We start from the raw sequence: 26,561 nt of genomic DNA, 5'->3' as shown, positions 1-26,561 counted from the left end.
GCATACAGATTTCTTCAAGTCTGGAAGTACATCACTTGTTGTCCTGCAGTTTGAGATACCACCCTTGTGGTAACCATCCAACCAGCTGATTTACTGGTGGCCCCCAAGCACTGGAATCTGTCACCAAGTTACCAGTCCTTTTAAATGAACTATTAAGACCTCTCTCTTCAGGCAAGCCTTTTATAACTAAGATGTTGTTTTAAATGCTAGCTTTCCATTTTCTTAACCTGTCACTGTTATAATGTTTTATTGCTACTGATGTAATTTTATTGATAACTTTTATTTTTCTTGAAGGATAACCTGCTTTCAGAACTACTGCTGAAGAATGAGCTATACACCTGCAAATTAGATACATCGTCAGAAGCGCTGCATCCACATTAGCTAAAGTGGAAAGCATTTCACCAAACAAAGGTACTTTTGGCCTTGAAGGCAATGGCAGAAGACTTTAGGACTAACTTCAGTGTTGCAAGAGAGCCAAGAGAGCCCAGGTTGCTTCCTTGTCAGGGCCAGATTACTCCAGTTAACTGTGCTGTTGATGGAAGCACCCAGCTAGAGAAGTTGGTGATCCATTTTGACAATGTTCCTCTTGGAAGATGCTGCAAGTCAAACCTGTATGGCATTAGCCACCGACTACCAGCTAAATGACTCCAGCATTTGGGGGAGAGACATACTGCCCATAAACTGCTCCTCTCTTACTACAGGGAGATTGTACTGCAGAAGAAAAGGCAGCAATTGCCTCAGGAAAAAAACACTGCCACAGAATTATTTCAGAATAAAATGTCATCATTAGGAGACAGGGAAGAAGATATAAGCAAACATTCTTTGGGCAGTGAATGTAAGTTTTTGCGTCAGTCTTTTTCCATTACTTCTCCAACCTCTAGCACTCGGAATTGCAGTCTCTTAAAGCAGAAAACTTTGGGGATGTGCCCGGTAATCAAAGTCTAAGACCAGTTTAGAGTTTGAAGGGACCAAGCTTATTTGCCAAAGAAATGAAAACAGATCCTATGCAGCTTAGCAAGATCAATGAAGCTATCTTGCTTAGCTTTGTCAGTCAGTATCTTGCTACGGGGAAGTCTGAAGGACACAAGGAAGGGATCTCTGAAGCAGTAATCTCATATAGAAACTATGAGGCTCCTCGTTTACCACAGCAAGAGCACTACTGTAGCTATTAGTTCTTGGTTTAGAGAAAGCTTTATTAAGCTGCTCTATGATTCCTCTACTTTATTGCCATTAAAAACTAAAAAAGGAGGTGAAGAATTCTGCAAGGCTTTTTGACTAGTATAATGACCTCCTGACTGTTGCCCATTTTGACGCAATTGACCATTTGAGTTTAGGTCCCATAACTGGTTACTAACATCAACAGTGAATACTGTACCATTCCTTCCTGGAGGACAAATTTGGATCTCTATGTTCTCCATGTGTTGTACTCATTTTTGAGAAAGACCAAGTTCACTGCCACCCAGTTCCCTTTCTGAAAACAAAGGCAGGACCAAAATAGTAAAATGAGAGTTTCTAAGTGTGGGCTCTTCACTCTAGAGCAGATGTGGGGAACCTCTGGCCCTTCAGAGGTTGCTGAACTACAACTCCCATCATACCTGGCCACTGTCCATGCTCGCTGGGGATTGTGCAAGTTGTAGTTCAGCAACATCTGGAAGGCCAAAGGTTCTATCCCCTTGCTCTAATTACTTGCTTTTGCAATCAGTACAACCTGCTTCTAGAAGTCTATTCCTAAAATGCAGCAAAGAATAGAAGATTGTCCCACCTCTCAGGTGGTAAAATGGCTTGCTTCCAGTTAGCCATCATTTTGTTTTTAAAAAATTACATTATCAGTTGCTACTGCAATGGATCCTTTAGTGTTCTCTACCAATCTTTTTGACAAGACAAACCAATCATCCATGTAAGGAAATTAAAACATTCCAGCTGCTAACCTTACAAGTAGGTCACTACCGCAAAACACTGAAGAAGCCAATTCTCTAAAAAGCAAATGTCAGACAGAAGCTAGAAAAATGTGAAATCACTATATTTCCCTTATCATCAAAGTTAGCATTTGCGGGTTAGAACAATCCTTGGGGAAAACACAGCTCTACTCTAGAACAGAGAAATGAAGCCAGGCTGGGAACGCTCGTTAGCCAGGCTGCACCATTTCAGCCACACATGCACTGCTGAGGTGCCATCATAACCTGTAAAATGGACGGGACCTCCTGCATAGAATGGACAGGGTCATTTTCCTCTTTGGGCTGGCACATATGTAAAACTAGAGTCTGAGTAGGTCACAGATATTACACATTTCCTACCACCTCATTATTTCTGGAGCAAATGCTCTCCTCCTGTCTTAGCCACTGTTAAATGTTATGATGACATAAACATTAGTTACAGCGAAGACTAAGCAGAGTTTTCAGTTCATAAGAATTTGAAACTCTGTCTATATCAGTTCATTCTGAATCCTGCCTACATTCTACAATAAACATAATCACAAGCAGAACTTTCCGATAGACCAGGCACAGCCAACAAGGTTGGCACTTTGGGACACAATGGAAATTTTGTTGTTTTTTAAAAAAGAAAACAAAAGCTAAAAATCAGGTCCTGAACACACCAAAGGTACACAAAGCCCTTGAGCTCCTAGCATCTACCAATACTTTAAATAAATAACGCAGCACTTGGTCATTTAGATCTGAAATATGATAAGTTGTTCCTGTTATTATTGCAAACTCTACTGTGAAGCTTTTGTGGGGAAAGGCTTTGCTTACTCCCATAACCGGAAAGACATTTTTGTGCATCTTTGAAAGCTGATCCTGGGTAAGCTGACATGTGGCTGGCTTTTCTACACACAGGGAATTTAAACTAAAGGCATAAGTTAGTCTCAATTCCACAGAGAATGTCCACTAGTGCAATAGAAACCAAGTCAGAGCTAGAATCAAGTGCTTTGGAGTGAAAAGCTTCGTGTATCCGTTGAGCTCCGTATGCCTTGAGGCTTATCTGGGGTAAACCCCAAGCAAGAGGTACAATATACATTAAGTAATAAGGGAGAATGTTAAGCAGATGTGGTCCAAGTATGTTCCAGGCACAGTCCAAACAAGCTTCAAAGAAACCCATAAATGCTTAGATATGCTCTGCATTTGCATGAACAAGTGTATCATTTGCTAATTACACAAAGCAGTTGATGAAGCAGCTCTTCACAAGATTATATTGATCAATAGTATGGATAAAACAAGAAAAAGGCTCATACTTTCAACATAATCCAGTCACATGAGTTCGAGTCAAATGCACACTAAGAAATCTAGGCTTACATTTTTAAAAAACTGGTGAATTTTGCAGTGGCTGCAGAATTTATTTATTTTTTTTACCTTTGATTTAGATTCAGTTTTTGGGGTTCCATCTGCCTTATTGTTCATTTTTGCTGCAGGTGTTAGCTTAACATCTCCAAGTCCCATCATCTCAGGACTCGCAGCCATCCCTAAAGAGTTAAACACCAACATGAGAATCTTTTTCAGTGAGCCAAAACAGAAGGAATTTGGGGAAAGGACTGTGTGACTTACCTGCAGAATTGTTGGCCATATTCCCTCCCATTGGATATGGTGGACCCTGGGGACTGAGCATGCCAGCCATGCTATTAATTCCTTGGCCATAGGCTGGCCCGGTTCCCATCATCCCTCCTTGGTTAATATGGGGATAACCAGATGGCCTAAAAACAAGAAGACTATATTAGTAATACCTGACTGCATACACTACCAAAGAGCACTTAGCTTATAATGACAACTCCCACTGCCCCCAGCCAGCATGGCCAATAGTCAGGAATGATGGGAATTGTAGCTCAACATCATCTGGTGACCCAAGGTTGGGAAAGGCTGGACTAGATAGAATATCTTTCTTCATAGTGGACACTGCTTATTGCATCTCTGACCTGCGGCCCCACAGGATGAGCTGAAAAGAGAGGTTCGGATTTGGGATTCTTGCCGCAAACCTAGCTCTTCTGATATTTGCGTTCTTTAACCATCACAGAATTACACTGGAACAGCCCTCTTCTCCAAGCTTTCCAATACTGTGTAAATGGCTCACAGAGCATGCATGCACAAGAGGCAACTGAAGCAAGGCCTTCCCAACAGAAGGGAAAAAAGCCCCCTCCCAACAATGACTTATTTTATTGCCTTTTCCAAGGGAACAAATGGATCTCAACAGAAGACCGACAGATTTGATAAGCCAAGAAATTATTTCACCTCCCACAAATATGCATGCCAAAAGTAAGTAAGTGCAAGGTGTCTCACTAGGAGAGATTTAAATTTCTAACCCCCTCATGGGACAAGTTACTCCACATACTCACATGGACCAAGAGACAGCAGACTAACACTCTCTACCCAATCTGCCTTTCCTCAGTCCCCACTGGGTGCCAGTTCATTTCCAAGCTCGATTCAAGATGCTTACATTACTGCTTAGACCCCAAATATATGAAAGACCATCTCCTTCCCTATAGATCCTCTCGGATGTTAAGATCAGCAGAGGAGACTCGGTAGTTCCACGCCGTGAGAAGTTTTCTTGGGGGGTGGCATCTTGGGAGAGGGCATTCTCTGGGGCAGACCCTAATTTGTGGAACTCCCTCCCCACAGATGTCTGTCTGGCAGATGTCTGTCTGGCATTTTCCATCAGTTTCCATCATATGCTGAAGATATAGCTCTTTACCCTGGCCTTTGACACCTGGAAAGTAAGTTATTGGAGCCACCTATTCTTGTGAATGGCTTGTTTTGGACTGTTGTAACACTGTATTTTGAATGGTAATACCCTGGGACCTTATGATGAAGGGTGGATAATAAATAGAAATAATACTATTCAACACCAGCGTCTGAGACTATGAGAACTCTCTCCATCTTATTTGGTTGCTGTTTGGCTGGAACTGATGAATGTTGCCCCCCACCCCCTTTTGCCAAATGTGACGTATTTTTGCAAGATCTACTTCTATTCTTTTTCAGACCCAAGCTGTGAATGAGCTCTACTAACCAACCCACTAACTTGTGCCTTTTCTTTGTTTCAAATGGGGTGGCTAACAGTGTTTTACTTTGGTTTTAGGGAGGTCTACGATGACATATTTAAAGAACCATCATTTTAAAGAGCTAAAACCCTCGGAAATTCTGTTTCAATATCAATCTAGAAGTGGTATTCAGCAGGCCCCTCACGGTTTACCTGTTCTGGATTGAGTTGACGGCAGCAGCATGCATAGCAGCAGCAGCGGCTTCTTGTGCTTTCCTGCCACCTGGTGGAGGACACATCCCTGTCCCTACTTGGGGAGGCATGTTTGCCATGTTGGGTCCATAGGGTCTATTCCCCATGGCAGCATGGCTCAATCCTCTCCCTGGAGGAAGCCCAGGATAGGGTGGTACACCAGTTTGACTGTGGATCTGGCTCCCTGCTCCCATTGGGTTCATGGTTCCTCCCATTCCTGGGCTTGGGTAATTTGCATTGGGCATAGCACTGTAGCTGGGCTGCCGGGGATATCCGCCTACAGAGAAAAAGCAGAACGCAATGAACAAGACAGAAGAATATCCTAGCAATTCATTTATTTACATATTCAGCATGCACACTAAAAGGCATATAAAAGAGGGAGGAATGTTGGCTCCCCAAAACAGAGTTAAATGTTAATTTATTCTGTATTAGCTCCCTCCTCCTCTCTCTCCTCCCCCACAACTACACTGCAATATCAACCACAAAGCAGTACCAAAGTTATCCTGAGTCTTTCCACGCATCATTCCATCACATGACTAAGTTAATCAGAATCATTGTCACAGGCTGAACTAATCAATAAAGATCCAAATATTAAGGCAGACTAATTAGTTATTAAAACTAACTGTACTGACCAGGTATAGGGGGCTGAGGAAGAAAATGAAAGGCTATAAAGAGGGGACAAAGCCGTACTTAAACCTCCATTTCCCAAAAGTTCTAAACAGATATTTCAGCACACGTTTTAAAAATCTTGTTGTTTTTGTTATTTAAATTAAGCCTAGACACTCCAAATTTCAGATTCAGCAATAGTGACAGAACAGATACACTTTACTTTAATCCAGAAAACAACATCCAAGCACAGTAAGCACATACCTTCTAGGTCAAGAGACAAGATTTTTCATGTTCTCTATCCACACATTTGCCTAAGCAGGTTGTCTCTATTTGACCTGAAGTGCAAGTCATATTCACTGCTCATACATTTTTGCTCGAAATGGAAGTGTAATGCCCTCACCTTGAGGCCCATATTGACCCCCCTGGGGTCCATAACTGCCCATGGAATTTTGTTGGTAAGGTCCCATCCCAGCATGCATCTGTCCTCCAGAAGACTGTCGCGGAGATAAGGCAGATCCAGGCTGAGGGGAATTATACTGGGGCATCTGTGGATTCCTCTGTATGTAACCTAATGAAATAATCATTTCAAGTGATACTGTTATAAAAGCAGATTTTGCAGAATGATAATACACATTTTTTTTAAAAAAATCCCTACAAGCTCTGGAAACCCTTTCTACAAAAATGGCATGTTTAGTAAAGTACATTAATAGCTTGAAAAATTCCAGTGACAAATTCCCACATGGTAATCTCTTTGTCTCATGAGAACCGTGGCATGGCATAACCAGGGCTGTGGAGTCGGTATGCCAGACCTTCGACTCCGATTCTGACTCCTCTATTTTTCTACTGTCCGACTCCGACTCCTTCATAAATGGCAAATGTATATTAACTAGTAATAACACATTTACTGTAGTAAAATAGTAGCACAAGGCATTTCATCACCACCATGTGAATCCAGAGCTTGGAAAAGTTACTTTTTTGAACTACAACTCCCACGAGTCCAATCCCTGGGACTGATGGGAGTTGTAGTTCAAAAAAGTAACTTTTCAAAGCTCTGGATTCACGTGGTGGTGATGAAATGCCTTGTGCTACCATTTTACTACAGTAAATGTGTTATTACTAGTTAATATAAATTTGCCATTTATGAAGGAGTCAGAGTCGGTACATTTCTACCGACTCTGACTCCACCCAAAATTGCTCCCGACTCCGACTCCACGACTCTGACTCCACAGCCCTGGGCATAACTATTGTTTTGTAGCTGTCATTTTGAGGAGAAATGTGTGATGACTGCTAAGTTACCAGAACCCATTTAGGATGGTGATGATGGGGTGGAGAGAGTAAGAGAAAGGTGGTACCCTATTTCAGAGAATAAACAGAACAAACAGCCAATTGCACCAAATGCTCATGCAATGTCCCCACTGACCATGACAGTTATGAGGTAACTTTTGGGTTTACTCTCAAGACACCTTGCATCGAGTGATAAACCGCTTTCCCAACATGCTGCCCCCAAAATGTTTTTGACTCCTTCTCTCACCAGCCCCAAGCAGCATGGCCAATGGTCAGGATGACAGGAGCTGGGAGGCCAACAACCTCTGGAAGACACCAAACTAAGGAAGGGTGCTGTAAGCAAGACTCTAAGGTGGTTTGGGTAAGGAAACACAGGTGTTTAGAGGGAGGGGATGTATCTATCATAATCTGGAGGACAAGGACTTAAGGTAGAACTCATTTTGTCACAAAAGCATTACATGCACAAGTATGTGTTTCCGTTCACATTCCACATTAAGGACTGTTCCAATTTCCTACTTTTGTCTCTTCAATCACTATTACTTCAAAGCCGGGCATGGGCTTCGGGACTGATACTTCCACCACAGAGCTTAATTTTTTATATACAAAAAGCCATACCAAATGGCATAACTGTCATTGTGCACGCACACACCTCTATCTGGGGCTATAGTTGACTGATTCATGGATGGATGCAAGATGCTGTCTGACTGGCCGCTAGGTGGTCGAGGTGGCATCTGGTTACCTAAAACACAAGGAGAAAATTAACTAGCTCCTAGTAAAGAACTCATTTCACCCCACTAAAGAAACTCAAAAAAGACAAAAATGCAGCAGTACATTACATAGGAGGGGTGGGGAACTTTTTTCAGCTCAAGAAACCTGGGGGTCTACATGCCAGTGGTTCATGGGACCAGAGGCAAGAAAAGCGGGGAGGGCCACAGAAAAAAGTAGATGGAGCTATAGATGTAGTTCTTACCTTTGCACAACAGGCTACATTCCAGTTACACAAAAGTCACCTATGTCTATACCTACCACATACAGTTCCTCCATCTAGTCAAGCAAGAGGTTATCACAGTTCAAGAACACATTCCAGCCAGGCACAGGCACCCAAGGAAGGCCCACAGCAGGGTGAGCGAGGGGTGTGGTGTGGCCTGGCCTGGCGAGAGTCCCGAGGACCAGAGAGAGACCCCCCAGAGGGCTGCATTTGGCCTCTGGGCCCAAATTCCACACCAGCTTAAACAGAAATAGAATTCCTACCCTTAAAGCTGAGAGCAGGTTTATTTTACTCATCCGTGCAGGATTTTTAGGTTGCATACACATCATACATTTAAAGCACATGGCTTCCCCCAAAGAATCGGTAGCTTACCCATCTCTGAGATACAATTCCAAGCACCCTTAACAAACCAGTTCCAGGATTCTTTGGCAGAAGTCATGTTCTTGGAATGAATAGTGTGGATGTAGCCTTATTCTCATTCTCAATGACTGAACCAAAGATGAGAGATAATAACTAGACCAAAACCATTACACAATAGCTTTCAGAACCCAGGTCTCTTTTCCTCATTTATTTGTAAGGTATTGGTTATGTTTTTATTCTGCCTTTCTTCTAAGGAGCTCAAGGTGGCCTACCTGGCTCTTCCTCCTTCTTTATTTTCACAACAACTCCAAGAGGTAGGTTAGGCTGCAAAATAGCAAGGTGGATGGCCAGGCCAGTGCTCTAGATGGCTAAGTGGGGATTTGAACCTCAGTTTCCCCAGCCCTAGCCAGACAGTCTAGCTGCTACACAGGCTTCATACCATACAGTGTTTTTCACCTGCTTCCTAGAATAAATGGTTAGTTTTAACAAAGAAGGGGTATACATGTAAAAAAAAATTACCTGGTACTGCAGCAGGAGAGAGTGGGCCAGAGCGTGACTGAGCAACACTAGCAGGAGATCCAACTGGTGAAGGGGAAGGTCCTCTGATGCCTGGCAAATGAGGAGAGGTATGTGGAGAGAAAGGAGACTGAGCCGGGTTACTCTGCTCTCCTTGACTGCTAGAAATCCCTGAAGTGCTTACGCCAGGACTCAGTGCTCCTTCTGTACCCATAGGTAGATCATCTATGGAGCCAGAGAGATCCTACAGGAGACATACACACATAGGAAAGCATGTCACAAGAAGAAGAGACCACTACCATATATGCATCTACTACAGAATTTATGAGATTTTTTTCTCTAGACAAAGACTTATGTTGCTGTCAACAAGGCTGCAACGCAGTTCCAGGTGAAAATAAATCCTTTAAATGAGCAGTTCTCACAGTTGCAACAGTGACTTATGCAATAACAAGTTAAAATAGTCTGACCATAACCAGGAGTGATGACATTTTTAAAATCTTTAATTACCCTCAACTTAACCTTGTAACAAAGAGCAGAGCAACTGTTTAAGATAAACTCAAGAAACCCCTTGACGAAGCTTGAGCTCTAGAACTTTCCTTCAGCAAGATTGGTGCGATATCAATCTATTTGAAGTCCACTTCTTCATGTATTTGGTTGAACAAGAGGGTGCAATAGGGGAAACTACGGTCTACCATGCCCAACTTCTCACAATAAAAGAGGCCTAGTGATATTCTAAAAACAAAGACAGTATACCCAACTAACAGACCAGCCTTCGCCAACCTAGTGCCCTCCAGATGTTAGAAACTACAACTCTCTTCAGTCCCGGGCAGCAAAGATGTAATGCAAAACATGTGGAGTTGTAGGCCAAAACCTCTGGAGGGCACCAAATTGGAGAAGGCATCAGTAGACATTGAAGAGCTCATGTTTCATAAATCTGTTCAACCTACAGTCATTATACTGCTTTTTACAGTATCACTTAACAAGTATGTCATATGTTGAAGACCCCCTTAACTTTCAATATCTACTACTTTTTTCCATTGGATTTTCCATTAGAAGCCCCCCTTTAGAAGTTCTCTGCTTGTGCTTCCTCCCATCACACAAAACTAAAGTTTCTCTCTAAAGTGAAGATCACATCTCCAGCCTCTTAATCCTGCACAAATTATTCAATAAAGCAAACCATGACAATTCAGTTTGGCTTTCAGTTCTATATGAATGTCCCTGCTGTGATGGGCTGACCAGAATAAAACAAAACATTTTGCATGATCAATTGGTACACATGTATCAGTCTTATTTTCAGTAGTCTTTTGTTCTTCTTTCTTGGGATTGGAGCATTTTGACAGCAATGACTCTATGAAGCTCCTGAACCACCAATTTTTTAATCAATGCACCACAATTAGAATACACAACCAGGTGAGCTAACAATAACTCTGGCTGCCTTGCTGAAACACTCTGGTATAAGAGAAGAGTTGATAAGTTGGAAAAGCACAGTCTTAACAAATGGTGGCTGGAGAATATTCCTCATATTATACAGACTTATTCATCACTTGTTTAAAAAGTGCCAATTAAACAGGCACTGTAAGGATCAGAGGATAAGTCTGTGGACAGCCTACAGAGCTTCCATGTTACAGGGCTGACATGAACTGCAGAGTAGGATAGGGTGAATATTCAAAACAGGAGATCTTGAAAACATAAGCATCTTCTCTCCCCCCCCCCTTGAATGAACTGGCCCTAGGTCACATTTGAAATGAGACCACATCCTCCCCATGCCAGTTCTTCCCTGGAGATAGGAATAGACAGGTTGATCTGGCCATCTCAATTGCCTTCCCTATTCTCCTACTCACTGCTACCTATTACCATCCCAGTTGTAAGGATTGTTTCCCCTTGGGAAAGTAGAAGGACTGGTAGAAAGAGCAGGAGGTAGAAAGGCTTAGGGGAAGGGAGGACTGGGTTGTTCAAGTGTTTAAATTGAACACTACCCCCCCCAAAAAAAAACATTCAAGCAGCCGAACTGATTTTTAGGACAGGCAAATAGGTGCTCACCTATCTCTATTACAGAGGCGTACAATGTGAAAGGATGGAGGAAAGCAACACAGCAATGTCTAATTTCAAAACACAAAAGCAGCTTCCTTCATAAATTACACAGGCAGAGGAAAAGAATACTGATTTAGCTAACAAAATCCCATGCCCTCTCTAGTATCCACCATTCAGATGTCTGCACAAACAATGGGGGTCTATTAGTTAGAAAGGGGAGAAATGGTAACAAGTCATGGCCCTACAAGATACCCAAGCTTCAATTGGAGAATGTGCTTGAAAGCTGAATGATCAAGCAACTAATGAGTCTAACAAGCATGTGATGGGAGAAGTGCATTGGAACAAAGCAATACAACTGCTCTCCATTGCAATCTATTAAGAGAATTTGGGTGCCACAAGAGAAAATTTGTTAGAGCCATTTGCGTGCAGATCATTTCCTGCTAGGCTATGAATGTTAGTTTCTCCAAGGAAAGCACTTGCAATGAAAGGTGGGACTGTGCATAAAATTCCTATAAACAGAACTTTTATGAGATCCTATGATCTCTCTACAGATGAGAGCATGTATGATGGAAAACAATGTTGTCAGTCTAACCCAGCCTTTGCCAACTAGTGGGCCACCAGATGTTGTTGGACCACAATTCCCATCTTTCCTGACCATTGGCGATGCTGGCTGAGGCTGATGGGAGTTGTGGTCCAACAACATCTGGTGGCCCACTAGTTGGGAAAGGCTGGTCTAACCTGAGAAAGCTAAACTTGAAAGGAATATTCAGCATAGCTCTAGACTCCTAAGTGCTCAACATCGTTGGCCTGGAATTATAAGCCTGAACTCAACTGGTTTTCACTTTACAGTATTTCTTAATGGCAAAAGTCATCCCAATTCCATTTCTTTTGACCTCTATATTAAACTGAACTACTTGTTATCTCAATCCAAGACCCTTCAGTTTGTTCCCTCACTTGTGGTTGAACTCCCATTAAAAATGACTTATCAAGGTCTGTTGGGTCTGGACCCCACAGTGGGCGATGAAGTGGTGACCAGATGCTAGGGCAGAATTCAATCTTGTGCCACCATCATCCAGCTCTGGCCAAAGAAGAGAACTGAAAAGTGACAAGCCACACTAATGATAAAAGGACTCTGCTGTATTGCAAATTGTGGTAGGATCAGAACGTAACAACACAGCACAGTAGTTCTTTCATGTGAAAGGCCCACTGAGCTGAATGGGGGCTGTGTACATGAGACCTTAAGTATTGCCTAGATGGATCTCATTATGTCAGCTTTCTCCAACCTGATGCCCTCCCAATGTTTTAGACTATAATTCCCATCAGCCACAGGTCAATGGTCAGGGATAATGGAAGTTGTAGTAAAAAACATACGGAGGGTGCCAGGTTAGTAAAGATTGGTGTATTTATACTCCATCATTCTGCTTCTATTGATAGCTAGCCAAATGCTTTTGTGAGGCTCACAAGCAGACCATAAACGTGATAGTCATCCATTTTGTCCCAGTAATCAGCAGTATGCCATCTCTGAAAATGAATATTCCATTTAGTTATCACACTCTCACACACATCTAGTCATAAGAATTGTTGCACATGGGCTTGTGGGGATAGGTGCTTCTCTTTGCTCCATAATGTATTATGAGTACCTTTGTGTTCACAGTGATAAACACTTAAAGGGGGCAGTGGCAAGCATCTATAGCATTCTAACTGAGTGGGCTGTGGGAGAACTGAAAGGTATGAAATTGGCCTGGGAGGGCAATTGAGATGTCAACGTAGATGAAGCCACTGACAGCATATTTGGTCTTGGCCATCTCTGAAAACAGTATCAGCAAGAATACAGGAAGCCTTCTTAAAGGTCTTGTCCCAGTGGCACTGGACTCTGGTCAGACTCTCCCATATACTCCCCCTCAGTCTTGTAGCACTGCTGGTGTGGTTGCAGGGAAATGGGTATGCTGGTACACATTTGGTGAGGGTGTCAAAAATTGTGACAGTTCTGAAATCAGTCATTTCGTTTAATATTGGACATAACACCTCAACATTTGTCACCGGACCATCTCTTAGCTTTGTTCTCTCTGGAAAACGACAACAACTCTTCTGACCTTCATAAGGAGCTGGTACCACTACTTATGGCAGCATAATAGCTAGTAAATGGAAAGCAGAGGAAGGTCTGTCTAAAGATGGGTGGTGGCTTGGGTGTGAGATCACAGAATATCTGACATGTCATCAGAGGGTGTTCTATGGGCTGGCAAAGTGTGACAAGTTTGACGTGGTCTGGTTCCTGTTCATGAGCTTTATCAATGACAACAGGGTTTTGTATAAACCTCCAAAGATCCATGCTGCATTGTGGTTGGGATACGTCATGTGATCTGCACGAAATGAATGTTATTCATCTATGTAGAAGATCCGTTAAAGTGGCTCGTTTATGTTTTGTGTTGATATAAAAAATGAATAAACACATAAAAAAAGAATTGTTAAAAGCAGCGCCACAAAGTTTTATACACATCCTTTACAGAATCACACACTTCAACGACAAACTCAGTTAGTACTGAAACAGAGGCTCACAAATATCTTTTATAATACTTGAGACCTGAAACATTCTTTATGCTACGCTAAACTCCACTTGTAACATTTATTTATTTATTGTATTTATATTGTATTTAGCCGAAGCTCTCTGGGCGGTTTACAACAACATTTATTACTGGTTACGCTCATTTACACATTCATATGGTGATAACCATAAAGGTTTAACAGTGTGCAAAAGACCTGTGTGGAAAACAGTAATGATTTGTTTTTTACACACTTATGAGACAATGGCGTTGACATTAAATAGTTACTAGTAGATATTTAGACACTGACTGAGGCAGTTTATATTTACCTGAAATTTAACTTTTGGAAGTTATGGGGAGAGTTTTTGTTGTTTTTTTAAATTCAGTTCAGTCAGCATGGAAAATAATTTTACCTGATTGTTTCTAAGACATGATGCTATACTGCCCTCCAAATGTTGCCAGACTCCAACTCCCATCACTGACATAGCCAATGGTCAAGGATGATGGGAGCTATAGTCCAACAATATCTGGAGGGCCCCATGTCTCATATCGCTGCTATACTGTGAAAAACATCACAATGCTTAGGCTATATGGTTCTTCTCAAAGCCGAGTACCCAAGGGGGGCTTTCAGTCATGCAGTGGTGAACTGTGTTGAACAGGAGATCAGAATCTATAAGCAATAATAACCATAGAATCATAGAAGAGTAAGAGTTGGAAGGGGCCTACAAGGCCATTGAGTCCAACCCTCTTCTCAATGCAACAACATAGCACTGTTTACCAGCAGCAGAATTTAAATACAGATCTTTATAGTGTAGCATTCCACTAACCAACAATATCAGGTTTTGCATCCCAGAAGCGAAACAACTTGTCCAGTCCATGGCCATAGGGGTGAAATCAGCAACCATGCACTCAACAACCTGCTGAGTAGTAACTGGTGCTTCTATGTGTAGTTGCCAAGGGTTGTCTGGGCATGACATTATGGCTGGTAAGAAGAGCTGGACAGTTATGGATGGTAATGGAGATGTCAAAATTTCTGCATTTGAAACTATTTTGATATCATTAAACCAGACCTGTGTCACTGCTGACTGAACACCAAATAATGTGGACGAATGCAGAAAAGGTGCATAGGCTGCCATTCTCAACTAGAGCCCAAAAAAGAGCTTTTTAGCAAGTCGAAACTCAGATTTCAAAATAACTAATACCACATTCATTATATTACAAGAACATCTTCACAATCCCCCCTTCAAGAATTAAAAAGCAGCCTTCAACTATTATATGTCTATCTGCCATGTCCTAGCGTTCAATCTGCAAGCCTGAATGGGGCAAAAAACCCCACTTTAAATAACAAGACTTGCCTGCACCTAAATGTTACAGTTCAAAACAGGAATTGTTAGTTTAACACACATATAACACATACTTTGCCCCTCTTAAAAATACTGTTATACTTTGTTCAGTTCTAACGCAAATGAATTTCAAGGAGTCTTCTGATTGTTTTTTCACTGGATACGATGATGCTTCTGTCTAACACAGGTTTAAACACAGAACTGCTAACATTGAAAGTGGTGGCTGCACTCAGTTAGTGCAGCTAAAAATCCATCTACATTTTAAAAATAGTTTCTTTATCTTTTCAGATCTATGGATGGGACCTTTTTTTGGCAGTGTAAATTTTTTTTAAAGGTCCAGGTCAACCTTTCACACTTGAAACTCGCTTTCACAGATGTCAGGGCTGGTAACAGTAAGAAAGATCAGACCACATTCCCTTCAGCTGCATGAGACTCTAGTCAGAATCACTGCCCGTTTTTCTGGGTGGAACCAGGAGTCAGACCCAAGCGCTGAATCTCAAGAACCACCCCACACCACCACTACCACCATCTTGAAAGGGGTTACCATTTGAATGGTTTTCAAACAAGGCTTCCAGGTCCTTATTGCAGATATTCCTTTGTGAGGTAAGAATAGCGAATAGTGAAAATTAGTCGAATCAATGTAAACAAAACCAAATAAAGCAAGCAGAGTTGTTTCAAAAATACACAAATTCCCGTTTGCTGAAGTGAAGGTGTGGGAAGCCTTTGGCCCTCCAGATGTTGCTGGATTTTGTTTTGAAAACAGTTTTGTTTTTAATATGTTTTTAGTGTTTTATCACTTGTTTGCCACCCTGGGCTCCATTTGGAAGGAAGGACAGGGTTTAAATTTAATAAATAAATAAAAACAGAAGGAAAACCAGCCTAATTTAAGCTTGTGATGGTGATGTAATAAAGCTCTGAACTGGGAACTTTTAGCACGCTGGTGAAGGAACATTTTCTTGTGAAGTTTTACCTATGAGGTACAGAGCTACCCACAAAAGAGCCATTTGTTAATGAAGGATAAAGCAGAGATTCTCCAACCTGACTTACTCACTCCATAGCCACTGTTATTTTGTCTTGAATAGTATTATTTCATCTGTTGCTATGAGAGGAACATGTGATGCTTTTCTTTCTTCTGGACTGATTGTGAACTGTACAAAGTATGCCAACAAATATTCTGGGGATAGCAATCAGTTCTAAAAAAGCAAAGGCCTTTGCTAAGAAACACAACCATTTCCATTAAAATAAATATGTTAGTGATAAGGAGGAAGATTATTTCAATGTGAAGCAGAGAGTAAGATCCAATACCAAGTGGTGCCTGGTTAAATCTGGCATCGCCACTTTGAACCTTCATTAAGAAATATTTTGAGAAGTACTAGGTAACAGTACAACAGGTTGTGATACAGTAAAAATATTTGTTCTGGAACATCTCAGAAGAGGCCCTCCAGTCTCCCAAAAGCATCTGAAATACAATCTTCAAGGGAGATTTTAAAAGCTTCCTTCTCCTCAATAACCAAGCCCAGTGCTAGCAAGTCCAATAAGGCAGGGGAAACAATACAAGGAAATCCCATTTGGGCTATATTCATTTAAGAAAGGTCTGACTACTAAGACAGAAAAGGACCAAGGTTATTTCCATTCATCTTAAACAGAAAGCCTATTCACACATTGCCCTGCACTCTCAAAAGCATGAGTGACAAACCACTTGTATGCATCAACACCACAAGGTTCCGCCTGACTGAAACCACTCTTTTGGAGGGGAGGGAGCTTCCTTAGTGGAGTTACAGCCATCAGCTCAAACCACATGGATACCACTTCACACAAGCAGCTATCTGCATAGCACTGTTCTCATGTAGTTCAAGATACCTGTGGTGACTATGCCACAGGAATGACACGTGAAATCAGCCAAAAGGAGAATTAACCTGTGGAAGATGGATGAATTTTCAATGACACCTGGCATCACCAATGCCTTCTCCAGCAGGGCCTTTCTATCCAAATCTTTGGACACCAGTGATATTGGCCCCAGGGTATGGTATGAAAGGGCATGAAGCCACCACCTTGCTGAAGCTAAGCAGGTCTAGGTTTAGTCAGTGCGTGGATGGGAGGCCACCTGGGACTCACGTGTATGCTGCCTTGGGTTCCTTGATTAAAGAAAGGCATGGTATAAATGTGATAAAATAAAATAACACATAAATAATTATTACTAACTATGGAAATAAGCGTATGTACAAATGGTGTTTCCTAAGGCTCATCTCTGTTAAAGTTGGGAGGCGAAAGAACACAGCATGTGTCGATTAAATAGTTCCCATTTTTCCAACATTTGGAGTCACATTTAGATTTTTAACATCTGGAGTGACTTTTCAATTAGGACAAGATGACCATAAAAAACTGGGAAGTGTAACCTGTAGATTCCTTGAAAGCCTTTGCAAATATAGAAAAATAGCAAAGAAATTCAATTTTTAAAAAAAGACAAAAGGAAAAAATGATCTATTGTAGTACATCACAAGTGCTTAAAAAAACCCTACAAAGCTGTACCCTAAGTGCCTTTAAAAAGATTCAAATTCAAAAATATATTGCCAGGGGATTAAACTGGTGGCAAGTTAAAGGTCTTTCTGCAGATCAACTCTGAACAATGCTGAACAAAGCGCTCTTCCCTCCTCCTCTGAATACAGCCAATAAAGCAATAGAAACAGGAGGTGCAAATCAACAGCAGTAACTCTGCCAGCGTGAAGGAAATGTCTTGGTCGAGAGAATTTCTTCACGTGCTTCCAATGTGTTTTTTATGCATTTTATTGCTCATCTGCCATGCAGATCAAAAATGTTGGAGGGATTCCAAGTATTTCACACAGAAATCTCACACTCCAGGCTGGCTGCAACCCCAAAGTCTCCGTTTCTTCACTTGAAATACTGCCCAGTGTTATTTTGGGATGTGACCTGATAGCGGAAGCCCACAGGGACTCCGAAACTATAACTGTTCCAGCTGCGATTGGTTGCCCAATTCAACCTTATGCCAGCAGGAGTTTGTTCGTGCTGCTAATGCCACCTTTTCATACCAAAACAAAACCATGCCTCAAGCAGCCCCCAAAAGGAAGGAGTAAGTAAGGCTGCCTTGAAGATGAAAATGGAAATCCCAGTACAGCCAAACACAAAAGAGCTAAATATTTTTGTCTCAGAACACATTATAAGGGCGTGTGTGAGAGTTTAATGAACGTAACAGAAACCCTGACAACTCCAGTATTTATTCGTCTGAATTAAAAGGTATCATATTTTATCAGGCAATATTTTTAGGATTTAAGGCCCTAAGCAACTCTAATAGTAGAAAGGATTAGCCACAATATATTCAAAAACTATTTTCCCATTTCTGAGCATCATAAAAAGACTCTCAAAGTTTCCTACACTCAGAGAGGCAAGTATGAACACGCTGTGCCAAACAACAATCCAATGGGGTCAACTACAACAGTTGCAAACAAACACAATTTTTAAGGGCCAAATTAACATGTTAAATACAAAATACTGTTTGTTTTCGCACACAGAAGCTATCTGTTGATTGCTGTTTCACTGTGAACATCTAAATCTGCTGGCATGCAAATTGCAACCTACTAACACCTCAGGACTCTAAGGTTCGTAGGCATTATCTATGGGAGAAGTGAGCTCACTTCAACCTTACAAATGCAACAGAATTCCAAGGAATATCAATGACCACAAAATACTTCAGCCTTGTAAGAATGGAATAGTGCTCACAGTTCCTCCTAGTAAGGTGTAGACGTCACTGTGTTGTTGGTTTTTTTAAACTATATTTCAAAGTCTCTATTATGGGATTTAGTGGTATGGTGATGAAGCTTTTGGCAATGATTGGCTAATTGTTGTAGAGATAGAGCAGTCATATGGCTGCCATTAGCAAAGCTACTCAAAATTCTAAAGAGGAACACAAAGACTTTTACAAAAAGGGGGGAGGGGCCATAAGCCTAGGAAAACAGAAGCCTGAAATGAGGGTTTGGATTTGGAAGAGGGAGTCATCCAGAGGAAAGAGAAGGCTGGAGAAATTTGACAGAAAGAAAACTGGTGGAAGAGAACAGAACAACAGAAGCAAAGGTTTCCATACAGATTTGAAACAGCCACCTGAAACTTGAGTGTAATTATAAACTGAACCCAATGAAGAGGACTTACACACAGAGCATTTACATATTTGACAGACTTTAGTTACAAGTGTTCCCCAGCACTACAGGATTTAGTGCTCAGTGGTGCAGGCTTTATGGGACACCTGACCCATGAATTCTGCACCACTAATACTTATTCCAAATTTCTTCTTCAACTTTAAGCTCTATAGTACATGCAAGGCAGTGTTTAAAATAAGGCTTCTACAGATCCAGGATAATTTGAGCACTGTGCGCTTTATCTAAATTCGGGTCAGAAACAGGGTTTTTAAAAATAAAAAATATATAAGACAATGTTCCACTTGAAATGCAACTCTTTCTGGATTCTTAATAATGAATCAGTTACTTTACATTTCTGAACTATAAGCAGGTTGCTACATTTTTGCTCTCCGCAGCAAGCATGCCACTACCCTTTGGAGAGCACAATGTAACCAACCTTTCTCCTAACCTTGATGCTGCACAGGCAGACAGACAAGCAATCATCCAGGCAGTTGTGCAGCAAGTCCCCTTCAGCTCCAAACTTGGAGGACTTGTTGGGGATTGGTTTGACAATTGTGTCTTGGCCACACAGGGCCAAACTGGCAAACCAAAGCTTCCCATTCCTGTGCCAAAGGCCCAAGAGAAGTGGTAGGGAGCTACTTTGGCTGCTTCTTGGCCCTTCCAATGAACAGCAGCAAATGCAGCACACTCCCTGCCTCTTTCTGAAAGGAAAAGGCTGTGGGATGGCTTTCTTGACAGCTGCTTGGAAATGATTGGAGCACCACTGCCAAGCTGGCAAGGAAGAGGTGGTGACCACAATTTTTGCCTTGGTTACTAAGGACAACCATAAACTGTGAACCTCTTGACTATGAAAATGTTTGAAAGGAAGTATTGGTGCCATCCCACCACCCCAAGACACATGCTTTCTCTAACAATTCTAACTCTATTGCAGAAGCAGACTTGTTATTGAGTAGATAACGGGTAGTACCCTTCAGATGCTGCTGTTTTCTCTCATTTAATTGCTTCCCATGAGGCAATTTACAATACAATAACACATATAAAACAGTTAACCTATATATAAAAAGTTAAAAGAATTGCATCTATATAAGAACAATTAAAAAAAACAATTATAAATATAAAAACAGTTTAAAAAACCATACATAAAAATCAATTCAATTCCAAGACAGATACCAACTGGGATAAAGACTTTAGAAGGCAGATTGAAAGAGGAACATCTTTAGCAGATGCTGGAAAGACAACAGAGAAGGCACCTGTCTTATATGCAACAGGAGGGTGTTCCAAAGGGTAGGTGTCATACTAAAGGCTAACTTCCAACATCATGCAGAACGGACCTCCTGACAGGTTGTATCTGCAGGATGCCCCTCTCCTGCAGAACACAGTGATTGGCTGGGTGTGTAAGGTACAAGGTGATCTTTTAGGTATCCTGGTCCCAAACTATATAGAGTTTTGTACACCAGCACGAAGCCTGGTAGCCAATTGGCAGCCAGTGCAATTCTTTCAGCAGTGGGGTAAAACGATGGCAATATTCCTCCCCAGTGAGCAGTCGAGCCACTGCATTTTGTTGGACTACATCTCCCATCAGTTCCAGCCTGCATAGTCAATGGTCAGGGATGATGGGAGCTGAGCCCTAAAACATCTAGAGGGCACAATGTTGGCCCTGGAGTAGATCAAGCAATTCAGCAACTCTTCTCTTCTACAAGAGGCTATCATACAGATAGGCACTCCTGTTCCACAGCAACCAGAGGCCCATTCAAAATGTTCTCAAATGTTGCACATGTGTTTTCTTCAATTGGAGGCGTACAAGCGTGGAGAGGGCCACAGATACCTTGTAAAACGCTCTTCAAGTGGAAACTTTCAGATCAGAAATGTTATGGTTTAAGAGTCAGCATTTCTGCTGGCAAAATTATTATTCCCTACCTGCTGGAGAACTTATTATTTGAAGAAATGATGGAATTTGGTGTAGCCTAAAATGCTAATATTTAAGTATTACAATTGCACTTATGTTGACTTAAGATGGGGAGGGGTTTCTGCATATTGGATCAAACAGGAGGAATCCAAGCTCCAGGCTGCATTTCCAAATTAAACTTCATAAAAATAATTGTAATTAATAAAAGCAATATGGCTTCCATAGCTTTAGTAAGGAAGGCAAAACTTGGCATCTGGGAGGGAGAGAGGTAAGCGGCAGTAACGCGGCCAAAGCTCTGCTCACGGCCGGAGTTCGATTCCAACGGAAGGAGGAAGTCGAATCTCCGGTAAAAGGGGTCGAGGTCCACTCAGCCTTCCATCCATCCGTGGTCGGTAAAATAAATACCCAGCATATGCTGGGGGGTAAAGAAAGGCCGGGGAAGGAACTGGCAATCTCACCCCATATATACGGTCTGCCTAGTAAACATCGCAAGACATCACCCTAAGAGTCGAAAACGACTTGCACTACAAGTGCAGGGACACCTTTACTTTTTTACTATCAGCTGTATTCACCTGATGCGCTATGATTTTTTTGCCAATTTCTAACTTCATTTAAAAAGTCTAGCTTTCATGGCTGTAGAGATACCTGCAATGGCAAAAACATTTAACAGATGAGAACTGAGGCAGAACAGAAAAAATTATACACACCTGAAATTCTTCACAAACTCATGATTTTCAAGCCCATATATCTATTCTCTAGGGCTATTATTTTCAAATAAAGAATTTCCAAATCAGAATATGTGAACCTATCTTAAGAACCATCTCTGTCACTTGAGGCTCAGGTAGCCTCAGTGGCACACAGTGCCTTCTACCAGCTTCGGCTGGTGGCTCAGCTACGCCCCTATCTAGACAGGGATAGCCTGGCTTCAGTTGTCCATGCTCTGGTAACCTCCAAGTTAGATTACTGCAATGTGCTCTACGTGGGGCTGCCTTTGAAGATGGTTTGGAAACTTGCAGCTTGTGCAAAATGCAGCGGCCAGATTGGTAACAGGGACCAGACGGTTCCAACACATAAAACCAATTCTGGCCCGCTTGCATTGGCTGCCTGTATGTTTCCGAGTACGATTCAAGGTGCTGGTTTTAACCTATGAAGCCTTACACAGCTTAGGACCACAATACCTGATGGAACGCCTCTCCCAACACGAACCCACCCATACACTACTCTCAACATCCAAAGCCCTCCTCGGATGCCTACTCAGAGGGAAGCTGGGAGTCTGGCAACAAGGGAGAGGGCCTTCTCAGTGGTGGCCCCCAAATTATGGAATGATCTTCCTGACAAGGTGCGCCTGGCTCCAACACTGTTATCTTTTTGGCATCAGGTCAAGACTTTTCTCTTCTCCCAGGCATTTTAGCATGTGTTTTTAAATTGCTTTTTAAAAATGTGTTTTTAAATTTGTATATTTGTTTTTAATGTTTTTAATTGTTGTATACCGCCCAGAGAGCTTCGGCTATGGGGCGGTATACAAATGAAATAAATAAATAAATCCACCATATTCACAGTGAGATTGATCACATACAGGTAAGAGCACATAATTGTGCCCAGCATGTATCAGTGATGGCAGCAAAGTTTGCTATCACCATTGCATCTGTGAGTATCTGTCTGGCATAACTCTTCAGGAGCTGGTGGTACTTATGTCTCAGCCAGGGAGATTTAGAACCCTCAAAGGCCTGCTGTGACAAATGTGCATTTCAAGGATAAAGTCATTCGATTTTACACCGATCCTGATGCTACAATTACAGCAGGTCTTAGTGCGATGTCAAAGACACCATATGGTTGCATTGTATGGGATCAGTTTCAATTACTGCAGCCCAAAGACATGGACAAGACACTTGGAACTGTTCAACCTGTCACATGCTTTCTTGTGATCTTTGCCCATCAATGACTGGGACTGGCCTCATTTCAGGAGGGGGTGGTTCGCCCTCCCTTCAAACAGATGCCACAACAAGGACCTCCCTGGACCCTGAGGATTGTATCTATCATCCAATTGCTAAGATCACTTTTGGGGCAAGGTTCTTGAGAGGGTAATGGCTGGACAACTTGAGGTGTGCTTGTATGAAGCCAAATATCTTGACCTATTTCGAACTAGCTTTAGGCCTGGTTTTGACACTGACACAGCTTTGGGGTGGCCACTCTGTGGCTCTCCAGATGCTGCTGAACTACAGCTCCCATCAGTCTCAGCCAACACAGCTCATGGTCAGGGATGATGGGAGCTGTAGTCCAGCAGCATCTGGAGAGCCACGGAGTGGCCACCCCTAGAATTGGCACATGGGAGTACAGCCCTATTTGATTCACTTTGATCTCTCACCAGCTTTTGCTAGCATCAACCATGGTATCCTCCTGGATTGGCTCTGTGGATTGTGAGTTGGGAGCAACGTATTATGGCAGTTCCGCTCCTATTTGTGAGATAATAATATTGGGTGACTCCTGGTTGACCCCTTGATAACTGTGTTGTGGGGTCCTACTGGTGCCCAGTGCTATTTAACATCTACATGAAGCCACTGCACATAGTCATCCGGGGATCTGGTGCCATCAATAAGTGGATAACACCCAGCTCCATTTTTCTGTTCTATCTGAAGTAGATGAAGCTGCATCAGTGCTGAACTGTTGTCTATAGGCAGCAATGGGCTGGATGAGGGCCAATAAACTGAATCTGAATCTTGACAAAATGAGACACTCTTAGAAGGTGTTTTCTATATCTATATAGATAGAATTGGAACAGGTCTGTAGTCTGGAGGTACTCCTAGAGCCAGAACTGTCACTTGTGACACAAGCGGCCTCAGTGGCGCGGAGTGCCTATTACCAGCTATAGCTGGTTTGTTGGTTTGTTTATTCAATCATTCACTTATATCCCACCCTTCCTCCCAGTAGGAGCCCAGGGCAGCAAACGAAATTACTACAAACACTCTAAAACATCATAAAACAGTCTTTAAAATATATTAACACAAAACATTTTTAAAAGCATCTTAAAAAGCAATTCAAACACAGACACAGACTGTAATAAGGTTGCTACTTAAAAGGCTTGTTGAAAGAGGAAGGTTTTCAGGAGGCATCAAAAAGATAACAGAGATGGCACCTGTCTAATATTTAAGGGAAGGGAATTCCAAAGGGTAAGTGCCATTACACTAAAGGTCAGTTTCCTATGTTATGCTGAATGGACCTGCTGATAAGATGGCATCTGCAGGAGGCCCTCACCTGTACAGCGTAGTGATCCACTGGCTATATAAGGGGTAAGACAATCTTTAAGCTATCTTGGTCCTGGATAGGGCTTTGTACACCAAAACCAGAACCTTGAACTTAGCCCGGTAGCTAATGGACAGTCAGTGCAATTCTTTCAGCAGTGGGGTGACATGTTGGCAACACCCTGTCCCAGTGAGCAGTCACGCCACTGCATTTTGCACCAGCTGCAGCTCCCATACCAACCTCAAGGGCAGCCCCATATAGAGCACATTACAGAAATCAAGACTGGAGGTTACCAGGGCATGGACAACAGTGGTCAGGCTATCCTGGTCCAGAAATGGACATAGCTGTCTTACCAGCCAAAGCTGGTAAAAGGCACTCCTAGCCATTGAGGCCACCTGGGCCTCTAGTGACAAAGATGGATCTAGGAATGCCTCCAGACTACAAACCTACTCTTTCAGAGGAGTACAACCCCATCGAAAGCAGGCTATTGACCAATTATCCGAACTCAGGAATCACCAACCCACAGCGCCTCTATCTTGCTAGGATTCAGGCTTGGTTGGCCCTCATCCAGCCCACCACCAAGTCCAGGCACTGGTCCAAGACTAGCACAACCTCTCCCGATTCAGATGTTACAGAGAAATAAAGCTGGGTATCATCAGCATACTTCTGACACCTCACCCTATATCTCCCAATGACTGCTCCTAAGGGCTTCATATAGATGTGAAACAACACTGGGGACAAGATGGTACCCTGCAATGCCCCACAGCACAACTGCCAGGGGGCTGGATGACAATCACCCAATGCTATTCTCTGAAAATGACCCTGGAGATAGGATCGGAACCACTGTAAAAGAGTGCCTCCCATACCCATCTCACCAAGTTAGCCCAGAAGGATTATCATGGTCAATGGTATCAAAAGACACCGAGAGATCAATTAAGAATAACAGAGTTGTACTCCCCCTGTCCTTCCCCCAATAAAGGTCATCCATCACAGCAACCAAGGCCGATTCAATCCCATAACCAGCCCTGAACCCAGACTGGGATGGGTCAAGATAATCTGTTTCATCCAAGAGTACTTGCATTTACTGCACCATGACCCTCTCAATCACCTTCCCTGGCGTGCTAACTACGGCCATTCTAGGATCAGGATAACCTTGCCATATTGATCCATGTCCTTGTGAACTCACATTTAGACTACTGTAACAAACTCTACATCGGGTTGTCTTTGAAGACGATCCAGAAATCAAAGCTAGTACAGAATGCTACCACCTGATTGTTGACAGGTGCACCTGCATGCAGGTGTAATACCAGATTTGCCCTGGCTATCTATATATACACTACCAGACAACAAATTCAAGGTTTTAGTATTTAAAGCCCTTCATGACCTAGGATCCAACATTTTGTCAAAGCATCTTATCCCACACCATCCATCTCAGACCTTGGGAATTACTTGGTGGAGAGCTTTTGTCCCAACAGTAGACTTGGCCAACTACCCAGTAACACGCAAGAGGGCCTTTTGGAATGCCATTCCTCCAAAAGTTTGGACACTGGAAACTTTGATGGGTTTCTACCAGCACGTAACAGCAATCCTATGTTCCAACACATAAGAACATAAGAAGAGCCTGCTGGATCAGGCCAGTGGCCCAACTAGTCCAGCATCCTGTTCTCACAGTGGCCAACCAGGTGCCTGGGGGAAGCCCGCAAGCAGGACCCGAGTGCAAGAACACTCTCCCCTCCTGAGGCTTCCGGCAACTGGTTTTCAGAAGCATGCTGCCTCTGACTAGGGTGGCAGAGCACAGCCATCATGGCTAGTAGCCATTGATAGCCCTGTCCTCCATGAATTTGTCTAATCTTCTTTTAAAGCCGTCCAAGCTGGTGGCCATTACTGCATCTTGTGGGAGCAAATTCCATAGTTTAACTATGCGCTGAGTAAAGAAGTACTTCCTTTTGTCTGTCCTGAATCTTCCAACATTCAGCTTCTTTGAATGTCCACGAGTTCTAGTATTATGAGAGAGGGAGAAGAACTTTTCTCTATCCACTTTCTCAATGCCATGCATAATTTTATACACTTCTATCATGTCTCCTCTGACCCGCCTTTTCTCTAAACTAAAAAGCCCCAAATGCTGCAACCTTTCCTCGTAAGGGAGTCGCTCCATCCCCTTGATCATTCTGGTTGCCCTCTTCTGAACCTTTTCCAACTCTATAATATCCTTTTTGAGATGAGGCAACCAGAACTGTACACAGTATTCCAAATGCGGCCGCACCATAGATTTATACAACGGCATTATGATATTGGCTGTTTTATTTTCAATACCTTTCCTAATTATCGCTAGCATGGAATTTGCCTTTTTCACAGCTGCCGCGCACTGGGTCGACATTTTCATCG

At 42.4% G+C, this 26,561-nt stretch overlaps 1 protein-coding gene across 2 annotated transcripts in view; it reads right to left on the bottom strand.

Moving 5' to 3' along the window:
* The window catches only part of ARID1A (AT-rich interaction domain 1A), a 134,825-nt gene that overhangs the window by 19,110 nt on the left and 89,154 nt on the right, over positions 1–26,561 (bottom strand). For both annotated transcript variants that reach the window (XM_061598058.1, XM_061598057.1), the window contains 6 exons: positions 8,972–9,212; positions 7,754–7,843; positions 6,221–6,388; positions 5,173–5,488; positions 3,537–3,682; positions 3,345–3,454 (listed from right to left, as the gene is read on the bottom strand). In XM_061598058.1, the coding sequence (XP_061454042.1) occupies positions 3,345–3,454; positions 3,537–3,682; positions 5,173–5,488; positions 6,221–6,388; positions 7,754–7,843; positions 8,972–9,212 (1,071 nt within the window). The remainder of the gene's footprint in view (positions 1–3,344; positions 3,455–3,536; positions 3,683–5,172; positions 5,489–6,220; positions 6,389–7,753; positions 7,844–8,971; positions 9,213–26,561) is intronic.

Source organism: Rhineura floridana, chromosome 15, assembly GCF_030035675.1.
Source record: "Rhineura floridana isolate rRhiFlo1 chromosome 15, rRhiFlo1.hap2, whole genome shotgun sequence".
In the NCBI taxonomy this organism is placed as follows: Eukaryota; Metazoa; Chordata; class Lepidosauria; order Squamata; family Rhineuridae; genus Rhineura; species Rhineura floridana.
Note: the sequence above shows the minus strand (reverse complement) of the source record. Positions and strands in the feature narration are given on the sequence as shown.